General features: G+C 40.7%; 1 protein-coding gene across 1 annotated transcript; it reads right to left on the bottom strand.

Annotated features, from left to right (window-relative positions):
* Window positions 1–7222: 7222 nt before the first annotated feature.
* Window positions 7223–7897, bottom strand: LOC147886366 (non-specific lipid-transfer protein 1-like). Its single transcript, XM_087395910.1, has 3 exons — window positions 7856–7897; window positions 7512–7738; window positions 7223–7407 (listed from the first exon to the last, which is right to left on the bottom strand). Exons 1-3 carry the CDS (start codon window positions 7868–7870, stop codon window positions 7398–7400), a joined length of 252 nt encoding a protein of 83 aa, XP_087252036.1. The 5' UTR covers window positions 7871–7897; the 3' UTR covers window positions 7223–7397.
* Between the last annotated feature and the right edge of the window lie 7436 nt (window positions 7898–15333).

Raw genomic sequence — 15333 nt, 5'->3', positions numbered from 1 at the left:
GTACTCTAGCATATCAAGTTAGAGCATGGAAATTTTTATTCAATAGATGTGGTAGATAGTCCTCTAGTGTGACATATTTTTTCCACACTTCCCGTCAGTGAAGGTGGCTACATGCAGAATGCGAAACCATTCAGGTTGATGATCGAACTCCTAACTGGCAAGTTAGACATTACTCTGAGTGGGGAAGGAGGAAAACTTTTTAATAACTTTTGGAATTCAGTTTTGTGCAATATCATAGGATCCAAGCATGACTAGAGTCTATTTTCACTTCTATGCTTGCGTACGGATTTACATCATATGTCGAATTGGAAAGTAGAGTAGGTTTACATAATTGTTACATATGTTAAAGCTAGTTCCAAGTTTACCTTTACACTTTCAGAAAGTTTGAGTCTTTATAGTAAAGAAATCTGAGATAGGCTAAAATCTATGTTACATCATATTACTGAATCAACGTTTACATAGTTCATTATTCGAATCAGCGTGTCTCTTGGAATCACGTCTATTCATTATTTACATTTGAGTAATAAATTATAGTTAATCATTAATTCCTATACACCCCCTTCATGTTACTACTATAAAATTTTAATTCTCCTAAGTCCTAAGTTGAAACAACAACAATCATGTTTTGTTGTAGGCAAAGGCTCTTTGTGAGAAAGTTTGCCCACATAAACTCTATTGGAGTGTGTTCCAACTGAAGTTTATGTTCTTCAATCATTTTATGTACGAATTGATATTTGAGATCCACGTGCTTTGTCTTTGCTGAGTGTTTTGAATTGCTTGCAAGATAGATACATGACATATTGTCACAATATATTTAAAGTGACATCTTTGAAGTGATCTTCAGTTCTTCAGGTAACATTTGTATCCAAAGTCCTTCTTTGGTAGGCTAATGCCACAGCTACAAATTCAGCTTCAGCAAATGATAGAGTAACTGAAACCTGTTTCTTTGATTGCCATGTTACTACTACACCTGCAAGTACAAAAGTAAACCTAGCAGTAGATTTCCGAGTATCTATTTCACCCCCCAATCTGAGTCAGACCAACCAATGAGAGAGGTGAGTTGACTTAGATTTGAGTTACGAGTATATGTAAGCCCTATGTTGCATGTGAATTTCAAATAACGAACACGTAAAAGGGCTTTCCAATGTTTATAACCAGGATTGTGCATAAAGCATGATAAATAATTGATACTGTGACATATATCTACATGTGTTCGTGTGACAAGATAACGTAGTTTCCCAATAAGTTGTTTATATGGAAACTGTGTCATGAATTGTTTAACACGGTTTGTTTGTGGAGAATCTACTGGAATGGGTGTGGTGGCGGTTTTAATATTGACTATACCAAATTCATGAAGTATTTCATCAAGGAATTTGGTTTGATGTAATGTTAATGTGCCACGAATCCTATCACGGGTGACTTGAAGACTAAGAAAATACGTGAGTGGACCTAAGTCGGTAATAGCGAATGCAGATGCAATTTCAGACTTAGCTTGTTGAATGATTTCTAGTGATGAACCAATGAGTGGAATGTCATCTACGTAAAGTGCAACAACGAGAAATGTAGTGTGTGAATGACGCTCGGGCAAAGCATCCATCCAGGTTCTACAGGCTGCAAGGGCAGCAAAAAAAGGGTCAGGCGCAAGAGAAACAGTACAATCGCATGGAAGAACACCTTTCCAGTTCATAGCAACCTCATAGCCTTCGATGGCGTTGAGGGGCACCTAGGTGTGGGTTTCACCCCTGCGTGGAAACAGGTCGCAAGTGGTCGTTGTGCATGCGACGAGTAGTGCGTGCATGCAGGGGCGGATCGCGCAGTATTGACGAGCGATCGTGTGGCTCGTCCAAGAAATTGTCGTACGGAGAGTGCTCGTGGGTCTGAGTCCGGATTGAGTGTGGACAGTTGAGGAATAGCTGCATTAGGGGTATTGGGTACACCTTGTGCAGAAGGGGATGGAGGAATCGGTGGATTCGGAGGGATTTGTGGAAGCGGCTGAGGGAGAGGAACAGGATTGGCTGGAGAATCGTGTAGCTCGGAACCCGCCAGGAGACGAATTGTTCTAGTTTATCAGAGGATTGACAGGGATTGTCTTGTGAACGAGATGTTGATGCTTCGTTCCGTTGATAGCTAGGTTCTAACAGATTTGTATGGTCGTTTGCAGGGACGGAAAGAAGTGTCTTCATCGAGGACGAGTGAGCGTAATACAGGAAGCGACGGCCAAAGGGGTCGTAGAGGCGATAGCCTTTTACCCAGTGCGACTCGCCATATCCAACGAAGACAGTCCGGAGTTTATTGTGGTGTGTAGGAGGGACGTATGCATAGGCTGTAGAGCCAAATATGCGAAAGTTGGAATAATCTGGCGCTGTGCCAAACCATAATGTGTAGGAGATCGCGTCAGTGCTCCTAGAGTAGACGCGGTTCTGAACATAGCATGCAGTAGCCACTGCTTCTTCCCAGTAAGGACGAATCGTAGCATGCAATGGGCAGAATTCATAAGAGATCTATTGTGTCGTAATTCCACGATTCTATTCTGTGTAGGATGATCAGGTATAGTTAGTCGCTGATATATTCCGTGATTTTGGCAGTATGTTTTGAAGCGGTGAGAAATATATTCACCGCCATTGTCAGACTGTAAGGCCTGTATGAGATGAGGGAGTTGATTTTCTACAAGTTGATTATTTTTTAAATGATTGTAGGACGGTTTCGGTGGTCTTGTTTGGAATGAAAGCAAGTGCGGTAAACCTAGTGTAATCGTCAATGAACGTAATGAAGTACCGATTGTGGGTAAGTGATCTGGTCGGTAATTCGCATAGGTCACTATGGATTAATTGTAGAGGACGTTTTGGACGTTGTGCTGTTATACTTAGTGCTTGCCAGTTTCCCATAGATGCAGCCTTCGCAAATTAGAAGCTTGCTGCGCCTGGGTAATGTATAATTCACGGCAAAATCGTGTGATTTCATAAATTGCATTGTTGAATTGTTAATGTGTGCAAGTCGGTAATGCCAGAGTAGAGTGCGGTAGGGTTGGGGCGATTCGGCTGTAGTGCTATGGACTTCATGCACCGGGGTGATGGTTCGACCAAGGATGTACAGGCGCCCAATTTGTGGGCACGTAACTGTGTAATGGCGATGGTCCGATAAGTTATGGTGAATTTCACAGTGACTGATGAATTCAATTGAAGTCTCTGGGCTCGTAACTTTGCTCACACAGATCAAGTTCTTGGCGATTTGTGGTACATGATAGACATGTTTGATCGTGACGAGGTTGCCATCTGACAACTCTATCGTTGCATCTCCTATACCGATCGCTTGTTGGGTGTCGTTATCGCCGAATCGAATTTCAATTGGCTTGGTAAGCAATCGATAATTATCTAACCATTCTATTCTGGATGTTATAGATGAGGTTGCACCCGTATCTAGAATCTAGGTAGCGTTAAGGGCTTCGAGGGGATTATGAGTGGCTGAATAAGCCAAATACACATCTTCAATGCTCGAGGTGTCAAACACTCTGATTGATCGTCTATTTCAGGTGGTGTGCTTGACTGGCTACCAGAATCGGAGGCATAATTTGCAGATCTCATTTTCGATTTGCCTTTGTTAGAGTTGTTAAACCAGCAGTCTTTCGTCTCATGTAAACGACCGCACGTTTGACAATGAGGTTTCAAATCAATTCGAAAGTTTTGTTGTTTGTGATTGGGATTGCGTGATACGCTTGAAGGACGCTGTTGGTTTATTCCAGACTACGAACGTCTTTGTGAAAAATTGTTACGATTACTACGTGAATTGTTGTTGCGTTTCGCAAACATTGCGATGTCTTGTGAAGTGGATGTTTGTGTTGACAGGGTACCACGCATAGCATGCTCCTGTAAGATGGCCGGAATCAGCAAAGGGATGCTAAGATTTACTTGATTAGTTTTTGTAGTTATATAAGTTAGCCAGGATGGAGGAAGGGCGGCTAACAGGCATGTGGCCTGAACGGCAGGGGAAAGGGTAAGGCCTGACAGCGTGAGATCATCAAGGGGTGATCGCCACTGCTTGATAAACTTAGGCACGACTTCCGTATCAGACATTGTTTTTCCCCATTTTCTTTAAATTCGAAACTTGTGACGTCTGTATGTTCGTAGGTCATTTTAAGTTGTTCCCACATTGCATTGGCTATGGTGAGAACTCCTACCGATTGCTTTTGCGAATCCTCCATTTGCAGGAAAAGCTCCAGTCAGGCATTGAGGTCCTTGGCTTTCCAGTCTGTGCCAGCTTGAGCGTTGGCAGCGACCTTGGGTCGCGCATCACGTCCGTTCCGTCGCAACGGAGAGGAGATCCTGCTTTCGCAAAATCAGTTCCATTATAGTCAGAGAGTCTATCAACTCTGAAGGTTCGAGAAGCAGAGGCATTGATCTGGGGTCCGGATCAGATCACACCGTTTTCGCAATTGTGCGAGCTTCAAGAACAGGTAATTGGCGTGGGTTGATTCCGGGCTTTGGCCATATTAAAATCTGAGATAGGCTAAAATCTCTATTACGTACGTCATAACTGAATTAACGTTTACATAGTTCATTGTACGAATCAGCGTCTCTTCGAATCGCATCTGTTCGTTACTTACATTTGAGTAATGAATTATAGTTAATCATTAATTCCTATATACAGGGGTATAGTAACCTATCATTAGTACTTACGACTTGTCAAATAGCCTCAAATTATCACCAATGCAAAGCATCAAACATATGTTGGTATGCCGGACAAATGGCATATTAAAATGCGCTTAGCAGAACTTCCTTTTTTTCTTTGGGAGAGTGCTTGCCTGACTTAGTAATCACCACTATGATTACAAAGTCGTCAATCGAATGAGACAAACTGCAATTGCGATTTAATTACTAGTTTTAATAGCAATCGTCATTACGATTATCACCACTATGATTACTAAGTCGTCATTTTCATCACCTTAATCTCTCTCAAGGAGAGGTTTGGGGAGACTATTGGAACAATTTCCATCGCTGGAATTGATTAAAGGTTGAGCCATTGAATGAATAGACGATCACATTCAAACGTTTTTGTATCATCCCGCACCCGACCGTTACTGCCTTGTCCTATGCACGAGACTATTTCTTTTCCCTGTGTCGCGCTCATCGTCCTCACTCAAACATGTACGGGAATTTTCAGTTTTCCTCTTTTATAGCCGTCACCCTCCTCCCTCTTCATCTTCTTCCTTATCTAGGACAATTCATGGTGTCGGCTAGCTTCGACGCTGCACATTCATCTTTCACACACGGCTGTTGCAACAGCATTTTCAGCTTCACCTTCTCTGCCATCTTCCTCCTCCCCTTCTTCCAATTTACCAGACTGACTCGCCGTTCACCCCCTTCCCTCAGCGATACTCCCTATTGGTCAACCCTATACAAGTTTTTGTTGCGTCCTCATTGTGGAACTCCCCCTCGCTCTCATCTTCTTCATTGTCATCATACATTTCATGGTATAGACTAGCTTCGAAGCTATGCATTTCTCCTTTCATTCTTCCTCTCTGTGGCACTCATCCTCCGTGGTGACTCATCTTCATTATCACCATGCCGTTTATAGTGTAGGCTAACTTCGACATTTCTCCTTCCAGCCTAGTATAGGCTAACTTCGACATTTCTCCTTCCAAAGCTGTTACGGCATTTTCAAGACATTCGACTTACACTCTTCTCCCCGTATTTCCTCCCTCCTTTCTTCCAATTAACCAGACTAATTTCCAATACTTTTAACTCACCTTTATCCTCCTCCCTTTCCCCCAATTCACCACACTGTCTTGCCGACCATTCTCTTGCCGTCCATCCTCCTTTCTTCCTTGCCGTCAAATCTTCCAGTCTTTGCTAGTCCAAAATCCCCCCACCATGAAAATCAATTGTGTAAATTCAAAGTTCCATCCTCCTTTCTTCCTTGCCGTCAATTCTTCCAGTCTTTGCTGCGTCCAAAATCCCCCCACCATAAAAATCAATTGCGTAAATTGAAAGTACACATCACTTCAAAGGCTGCGCCATTATTTGCATAGCACCAACCATTCATTCACATAAAATCACACTTTCAATTGTATAAATTATAAGTTCGTCACTTAAAGGACCGTGTTCGCATAGAACACATTAAAAAAAGTCAGCCATTTCAAAGGCTAAAATGGAAAAATTAGCGCAAATATTCGCATAGAATTAAAAACAAATAGAAAGTCCACTATTTTGAATGTTAAAATGGAAAAAATTGATGGTAGTTGTTGGTTCTTTTCTGTAAAAGATATGGTAAAATTTTCAACATCGCATAAAATTAAAAACAAATAGAAAAACAATATTTTGAATGTTAAAATGGAAAAAATTGATGGTAGTTGTTGGTTCTTTTCTGGGAAAGATATAGTAAAATCTTCAACATCTACAGCGTAACAGGTTCCTTAAACAGAATTATCGAGGAGAATATTCTTAAGTTTCTCTCTACAAATTTAGAATAGTTAGTACGTGGAATTGTTAATTTGAGTAGTCGATTGCACATGATTTTATTAAAGGCATATTCTCTCAAGTCAAACGAATAAAAAAGGTCAGGATTGTGCGCACTGCAAAGTTTGAGCCAGGGCTGGATTAATTGCCATTATAAGAGACCAGGTTAAAGGTATCACATACAGGGACATATGGTTGCAAAAAGAGCGTTCAATTCCAACTGCTGCACATAAGTTCCTTACTGATTCTTTGCAATTCCAACTGCTGCGCATAAGTTCCTTACTGCTTCTTTGCTAAAGTGGGCGACTATCATCCGAGAAAATACCTCGACTTCAGATCAAAAGGTCGTAATCAGATTACTAGCAGCAGTTGACAAGCCCGCATTTCGGATTAGTACTCAAATGCGCATGTCGACATATCTTCATTGAACGTGAAATTTAACACCATGTCTACCGATATTCCAGAAATTAAATTACGAGTGCAAACACCACCAACTCCAAGATCGATAGAAATCACAACAATTGTGCCAGGACATTCCATCGTTCGGCAACATTCCAGAATGACTTCAATATCAAACGTCACTGGTACTGCTAGATATTGCAAAAGTAGCGTTACATAACATCGGACGACGGAAATTATGTACTTAAAACTTCAGTTACAAGAAGACGCAAGCAACTTCTATCAACAATTGAAAACAATCAAATCGCGAACGGTCACTTAGTAACAATCCATCGTTTGCACTGGATCTGGAAATGTATTGAAGACGAAGATAACAGAAAGACGGTGAACTTAACCATTACATAGCAAAGGAAAGACTAGCCACCTTTTATTTACTGTAGCGGTCATCTATGAGGCGGACGTACGACCAACTGCTAATACAAAAAAGACCTTACATGGAAGCAAGCCGAGGGAAGAGAAACCGCAAAACAGAAGCTCCCAACTAGATCACGGAATCCTGCAAGTTTCCAGCCATAAGCAAACGTTATCACAATCCGAACTTTCCGAGAGCATTTTTCAACCGCATTACACACTGAATCAAGAAAATACAATAGAACTCACTTGGAGCAGTCGGTCGACACTGTAGGGGTTAACCCCAACTGAACGTTGCAGAGTTTGGCAAGGAGAGGGACGCGTGAAGCGATGAGGTTCTTTCCCAAGGCAGCAGACTCAGTCTTGATGCAATTGCAGGCCAGAACCCGAGCAGGCCGTTTGGCTGTCCCCTGCGTAGCAGAGTACAAGCTCTGCACGCCGGAGCAGCATGAAGAGGTAGGCGACATCACGCCTTTCTGGGTGAGATAGGAGAGGCAGGGTCCTAAGTTAGCAGCGACAGTGCCACATGTGATGGCTGCAACAGGCAGCGAGAGAGACGAAACGAGAGAGAGAGCGACAAGGAGAGCTAGGACCTTGGAGGCCGCCATGGAAACGAGATGGAGCAATGTGAGAGCGAAAGCTGATAGACTCTCAGAAGTGGGTGAAAAATTGGCTGGTCGCCACTGGATTTATAGAAGGCCAGTGACTACGTATTTATAGCCCAGTGACTACGTATTTGTGGACATAGTAATGATCGTATGAGGAACACAAACTTCACAATTTCGCTTGGATTTTGTCCTTGCAAGTTGGCAAGCCTTTGGTTTTGGACTAGGTACGAGTATTTCATAATGTGAATCGTGATCCTCTCATCTCTTCTGCAACGCCTCTCCTAAATTAGCGCTGATTAACTCACTGCTCGTCAATTAATATAGAAGCAGCACGCCACCATGCGCAAATGGGCATCATCCATGCAGGTGGTAGGTGAAAAAGTGGCGTCTTCCAGCGTCCAAGACAAACCACAACCTCGGCTAAAAGCCGCCTTTCCTTTCTGTGAATCTGTACGAGTGACAGTACCACTCAAATCGTTTTGGTTTTTACGTGGAGAGCAGGTAGCGTCCTCCATTAAAGTTTGGACAGGCTATCTTTACTTCTGGCTGACTATTGTGAGTGCCACCGCACACTGGTGACTGGTTTATTCTCGAATGAATTTCTCATCCTGGGCAGTGGGCACATGCCATGAATCTCCTCGATTGTGCGCACTTAACAAATGCTCATATGGGCAAGCAACGTAGCTCGAGTTGGACGCAAATCGGAAGCCAAGTCTGGTGGCTGACGAACCGAGAAGACCCAACGAGGCTGGGATGAAGACCCAACGAGGCTGTGATTTTGCTGGTGCAGCCGGTACGAAACCTTTTAAATCTCAATCTGCTTCGTATTGCAGATAACGATTATCTTATACGACTGCGTTTGTTTTCGTTATTTTCAAGTTTGAACCCGAGTTGCAGGGCCGGACTTGCCCCTGCGCGTGGAAACAGGCTGCACATAGTCTCCATTTCTAATTACCACCCGTAGAGGAAGTTAGCCCGCTATATTTTAGCAAAAGCTATGGCCATTCAATGCCGTTTGCAGAGCTATTATTTTATATAAAAGTTGGCGGGAGCTTTAAGATGCATGGCAGGTCAAGGCAGTCAGTTAGGTGCAGTCTGCCCGATAGGGACGAAACTATACCCATTCAATGCCGAATAGTAGGTTTGTGAGAGCCGTGTAAACATTTATGATACATTTTGAGGTCGCGCCACCGGCCTCTTCCTTTCCAATGACCTTTATTCTTTGTGCATAAATCTCTACGTCTGTAGAAAATACCTCGTGTGGAGATCCATGGCTCACGCGGGAAGCTGTTTTCTTCTCATGAATAGAAAGAAACATCTTACATCTTGTTATTTAAGCAGTTCTACTAGCAACATAAGGGGAATTATTGTCACTAATAATTCACCCACAAGAGAATGTGTTCCAATGTCAAAATATGAGAGATTGAAAGTTGAAGTGATCATGATTATTAAAATGAGCATTGAGCATTTGAATTCCTTTGCTTCATTTCTAAAGGAAGGTTTACGAGTTCAAATCAAGTATTATGAATGATAAAAATATTACAACGTTCAAAATAATACAAATGAATGGATTCCAAGAGGCATGAGAACATTACAATAAGCAATCCCATGATAATCACCCAAAATAACAATCCCGAAAAATGACGATTCCTTTACGTTGAAACACATGACATCAAGCATCAATTGTGCCCACTTATTGCATTCATGCTAAGCCTCTCTATTTTGTTGTGGCCTTGTTGATCTTCCTATGACTATGTTCCTTCCTTTAATACTACATTATTTTTTAGCTTGACCTTCCAATTGATGATAGCTACACCATTTAGTTTTCTCTAATCATTAAAAATATATATATTCTGCTCTCGCCATGCCAAATTAAGTGGAAAATATTGATTATGTGATGACACGTGCATAAGCTTTCCTCTTGCAAAATGCAAGTTTATAAGTCTCTACGCACTTGTAATTGTGATATCTCATTGACACATAACTCAAGCGTTGATTTCTTTTGCATACACCTTTTGCAAAACCAAAATAATGTTCAGAAAGTGAAAGGCACTTGTTCAAATATGTTTCATGTGACTTTGAGTGTCGAAAAGTTTGCCTATGTCACATAGTCTACAAGAAAACTGCTTGCTAGAATCTCACTATCTCAAATAATTGTCCCAAATTCTCTGGCTTGTAAATGCTAGACAAACTAACATAAAATCAATAAAGAGGTCCAAATACTTTCTATATGTTACAAATGAATTGTATGAATTGCCATAACCTTGTTCGACAATGTTCTCTCCTCCAAACGCTACTTCCTAGAGTACTATGGCTGTGTTTTTACTATTTGATATAAATGGTCTGCAAGTTTAGTAACTCAAGGGAGGCACGTAGAGTAGAGAATTTGCACCCCTCAAATACTAGTGTCGATTCTATAGTAAAAAGATGGTCTTGTTTCATGCTATCATCCCTACCTACGGACTCATGGGCAAATAAATCTCGTATCATATCATCGAACACCTCCTCCTCCACGGCCTCATGAGGTAATGGTGGAGGGCTACTATCACCATCAATCCATGCATCCATAACGGTCCCCCCTAAAGATCCCACCTCATATCGCTGACGCTTTGCCTCCTCACGATGAGCATAGGACAACATATGCAAGTGTGGCACTGCTTCGTGTATCAAATTAGAAAAGGAGCATATATCAAACACTTGAACACCCATAGGTATCTCAATCAACATCAATGCTTTAACACTTACCATGGATACGGTCGCATCCCATTCTCTGTACTTTGAGATGTGACTGAGTGTAATTCTACATGTACAATACAAGTTCCCTCGACATCGATCACACATACATTTGATTTTTTGCTCCAACCACATTTCTCAATTGTGGAGATGGAGGGATTCATCCTCACTGGAGGTGCTTGTTTTGAAGAAGGGTTGAAGATTAAGACATCCTATAAATAATAACTACTCAAAATGTTAGTGAAGCCAGACCTTGAAAATTTTACCCCAAAAATGTGTAACACATCTATTAGCACGTTTGACTGTGAAACACATCTATAGGCATGTCTATTATACAGTATAGACACGCTAAATTCTAATAGACACATTTTTAGACACACTACCTGGTTTTTAAACCTACATGAATAAAGCCTTTTCCTCACTTTGCCGCGGTTGCATTCCTCTGAGCTTGTTTTTCCATCTCCAAGAGGAACTTAACTCCAAGCATCTACACCTCATCTCCAAGCATACACATTCATCTCCAAGCATACAAGAGAAGAGGGTGAAGAAGGAAGCCACAAGAGAAGAAGAAGTAGAAGCTTTTGAGAAGAAGGAGAAGAAGCTTTTCATACCTCTATCCAAGGTAAATCTCTTGTTAGTTGCTCTTCTCTCTTAATCTATGATGCTTCTTGTACTTGTGGAAAGATGTTTTCTTCAAATTCATCCGCTTTCGCATGCAAGAAAGAATATTTTTTGCCACTTTTGTTTTATGTGGGGGTCGGTCGGTCTATCGTTGTCAGGCTATCGAGATTTGGTGTTGGAGCACGTCTAATAACGCATCAGGCTATTTTTTAAACTATGCACCTAGGCCTTTAGATGCACTGGTAGCCATGTGTATAGACATGTTGTGATAGTTTAACTTCCTCCTCCTTCTCCTTTTGATATTCATTGCTTCATATAAGCTTCTTTTGCCTGATATGTTGACTTTAAGCTGATGAACTTACCCAAAATAATTATAGATAATGTTCATTGACAAATACAACAACAAGCTAAGGAGTAGCTTTGACAATGCTACCTCTAGCAAAATGCAATACTTCTAGATGCTTAAAGCAATAAATAGCACTATAGCTCAAATAGTGACTTATTTACATCCATGGAGCCATGATCAAATCATTTCCATTGTAATGCATGTGGGTTTCATACAAAAATGAAAATATGAAGCATTGCTAGATTTGACTCAGAAGGTTATACAACAAGTGGAAATTGTAGGTTACATACCCATTGCTATACAACCTTGAAAGTTTAGAGCAAAATTAAAAAATAGATTGGTAAGTGACAAAATATGAAGAGGTGAGAGGAGAAGAGTGGAGATGAGGAGAGACGGCATAGCTAGAGAACACATCACAAATGACTAACTATACACTAGATTTAGTTGAAAATGTAGAATATATTTAGGGTTAGGGTTAGGGCATCTAACTCTTTCCTTTATAGCACTCTATTGGTTAGTGCTATGCACAATATTCAACACATGATGTTGAGATGGTTTCTCAACACCTTCCTTCAAGATCACATCATAAAGTAGGCCTTCCCTCAAGATGATGATTTTGAGGAATCGAAGAAGGATTGAGCATTACATTCCATCACACCCCTTTAATGGGAATGTCCTTCCTCCATGTCAAACCAAGAGCTTATCGGTGCTTCTTGGAAAGATCTTACCAAGTGGTTTGGTAAAGATGTCTACAACATTCTCTTTGCTATCACAATGCTGCAATGTGATGTCGCCAAGTAATGCTCTTTCTCTAATGAAGTGCTCTCGGACATCAATGTGCTTGGTCCTAGAGTGCTATATTGGATTCTTGGCCAATGCTTGAGCCGATTGATTATCATAGTATATTGTTGTTGCTTCATCAAATGCACCTGTAGTGAGTGCTCTATATTCTGCTTTAGTTGAAGGTAAAGAAACAATTGGCTATTTCTGAGCCATTTAGCCTCACATGCACCTATACTGAGTGCTCTATATTCTACTTTAGTTGAAGGCAAAGAAGCAATTGGCTGTTTATTTGACAACCATGATTGACCAAGGAAAATGGCATATCCCTGTGTCAATCTACGGCATAGTCACTATCACACTATCGATGCAACCTTGGATGACTTCCTCTATATTCTATTCCAAATTTTCTTGTACCTTTGTTATATCTCAAGACTCTTTTGGCTACATTCCTGTGAGACTCTTTTGGATTTGCCATCAACTGTGCACGTGAGCTTACTATATAACAAATATATGGCCATGTGATAGTCAGATATATAAGAGATCCGATGGGTTGCTGATAGTATCTGTCATTGACTGTAGGCTTTTTTGAATCTTTTGTAAGTTTCAAACTCTATTCCATGGGAGGGGGTGCAATCTTGCAATCTGCCATATGAAACTTCTTCAGGAGACTATCAATGTACTTTAGCTAACTCATGAAGGTGCTATCTGAATCTCTCCAGAACTCAATTCCAAGACAATAGTGCATAAATCCAAGGTCTTTTATGTCAAACTCTATAGATAAGTCTTCTTTCAACCTTTTGATGAAGCTATCATTGCTTCCTGTCACAATCACATAATCTACGTACAAAAGTGCCATAATGATGTCTTCCCCTTGAACTTTATAGTAGAGAGTATGCTCTAGATGGATTTCATGTATCCCAGATTAGTAAAAATATACTTGTCGATTCTACTGTACCAACTTCTAGGTACTTGCTCTAAGCCGTAGAGACTTTTCTTAAGATGGCAAACCTGATTCTCTTTTCCTGGTTCAACATAATCTACTGGTTTTGGCATGTAGACTTCCTCGTCTAGATAACCATTGAGAAAAGCATTCTTCACATTGAGTTGGTACACATTCCCATCTGTGAGTGTCGCTAGTGATATCAAGAGCCTTATGGAATCCATCTTTGCTACTGGAGCATAAGTCTCATCATAGTCTTGATCGTACTACTATGTAAAACCTTTTGCAACTAGTCTAGCTTTGTATCTTTCAATGCTGCCATTTGGATTGTACTTCACTTAGTAAACCCTTTTGTTTGCTATGGCTTTCTTTCCTGGTGGAAGGTCACATAATTCCCAAGTGTTGTTTTTGTACAAAGCTTCCACTTTTTCATTCATAGCAGTTTGCCATTCTGGCTTGTCAGCTTCATCTTTGAAGCACATTGGCTCTTCTTCTGAAGCCATGATGGTAGTCATAAGAGCATAGTTGGTGTTTTCAACCTGAATTGTTTTTCCTTTATGAGCATATGCTAGTCTGGCAGGGGGCCTACTTTTTTTGACAGACTGTCTGAGTTGTTGTTGCTCGTCTCAGGGTGTCTTTGGAAACTCTGGCTCTTCTTCATCAACCTTTTCTGTAGGTGACTGAGTAATCAATGTGTCTATCTCCTCTGTATTTGAGGTTTTCCATTGTGATTCCTCATCAAAGATGTTGATGGGATCATATAACTTGTATGCTTTACTCTCTTCACTATAACCAACCATGATGCATTTACGTGACTTCACATCCAATTTCCTACAATGATCGTCATGCATGTGGGCATATGCTATGCAACCGAATATGCAGAGATGCCCAATGTGTGGCTTGTGTCCAATGGATGCTTCATAAGGTGTCATACCCTGAATCCGTTCGGTTGGAAGTGGATTAAGCAAGTAGTTTGCCCAGTACTGATTTGGAAGATGCTTCTCATTGAGCATTGCTCTAGCACTTTCTACCAAAGTACCATTCTTCCTTTCAACTCTTGCATTCTGCTGAGGAGTATCTGCATAAGTGAATTGTCTTTGAATGCCATTACTTTTGCAAAAGTTCATGAATGCTGAAGACATGCATTCACCGAGTCCTTTGTCTGATCTCATGACTTTCATCTTTTTGCCTGTCTAGTTTTCAACCATGGCTTTGAATTCTTAAAATGTGAAAAAGACTTCAATTTATCTTTCAAAAACTAGACCCAACAATATCTACTATAGTTGTCGATGAAAGTCAAGTAGTAAAGTGACCCATTGATGCTATGGGTCTAGGCAGAACCCCATACATGTGTATGTATCAAATAGAGAATACCTCGTGCTTGAGAGGTGCTTTTGCTAAATTGGTTCGCTTTTGTTTATCGAAGCCGTGCTTCTACCGAAATTGGTTCACTTTTGTTTATCGAAGCAGCATGCTTCGCAAACTTTTCCAAGAAACTGAAGTTTTGGAATTCCAATTGCCATATTATGATTTTTTGAGCTCTATCAAGATTTTTAAATTGACATGTCCATATCTTTTGTTTCATATTGTGGAAAGTGGCATCTATTACGGTTGACATGGTATGCAAATCTGGTATTGTAGCTAGGATTTTGAACAAGTGTCCTTCCTTGACTACTTTTCCTACTAGCTGATATCCTCTGGATTTGTCTCTAATTTTGTATTCATCTCCATCAAATATGACTCAATAGTTGTGTTCCATCATTTGACCAACTGATAAGAGGTTCTTGTTGAGCTTTGAAACATAGAGTACATATTTCACCAATCCTTTTGCACCAGTTAAATTGTTCATAGGGACAACGCCTTTTTGTTGAACTGAATTTGGTGTGCTATCTACATTATGGATAATGTTCTTCTGTCCTTCTAGTGGTTTCATCTCTGTGAACCATTCTTGATGCTTTGTCATATGAGATAATGCACCATTGACGTTGTACCAAGGATGTTGATCTGCATGGTCGACTTGATAATTGCATTCCCCTTTTG

The sequence above is a fragment of the Dipteris shenzhenensis genome, chromosome 24 (assembly GCF_047967505.1).
Source record: "Dipteris shenzhenensis isolate YYH24624 ecotype China chromosome 24, Dip_SZ_1.0, whole genome shotgun sequence".
Classification (NCBI taxonomy): Eukaryota; Viridiplantae; Streptophyta; class Polypodiopsida; order Gleicheniales; family Dipteridaceae; genus Dipteris; species Dipteris shenzhenensis.
Note: the sequence above shows the minus strand (reverse complement) of the source record. Positions and strands in the feature narration are given on the sequence as shown.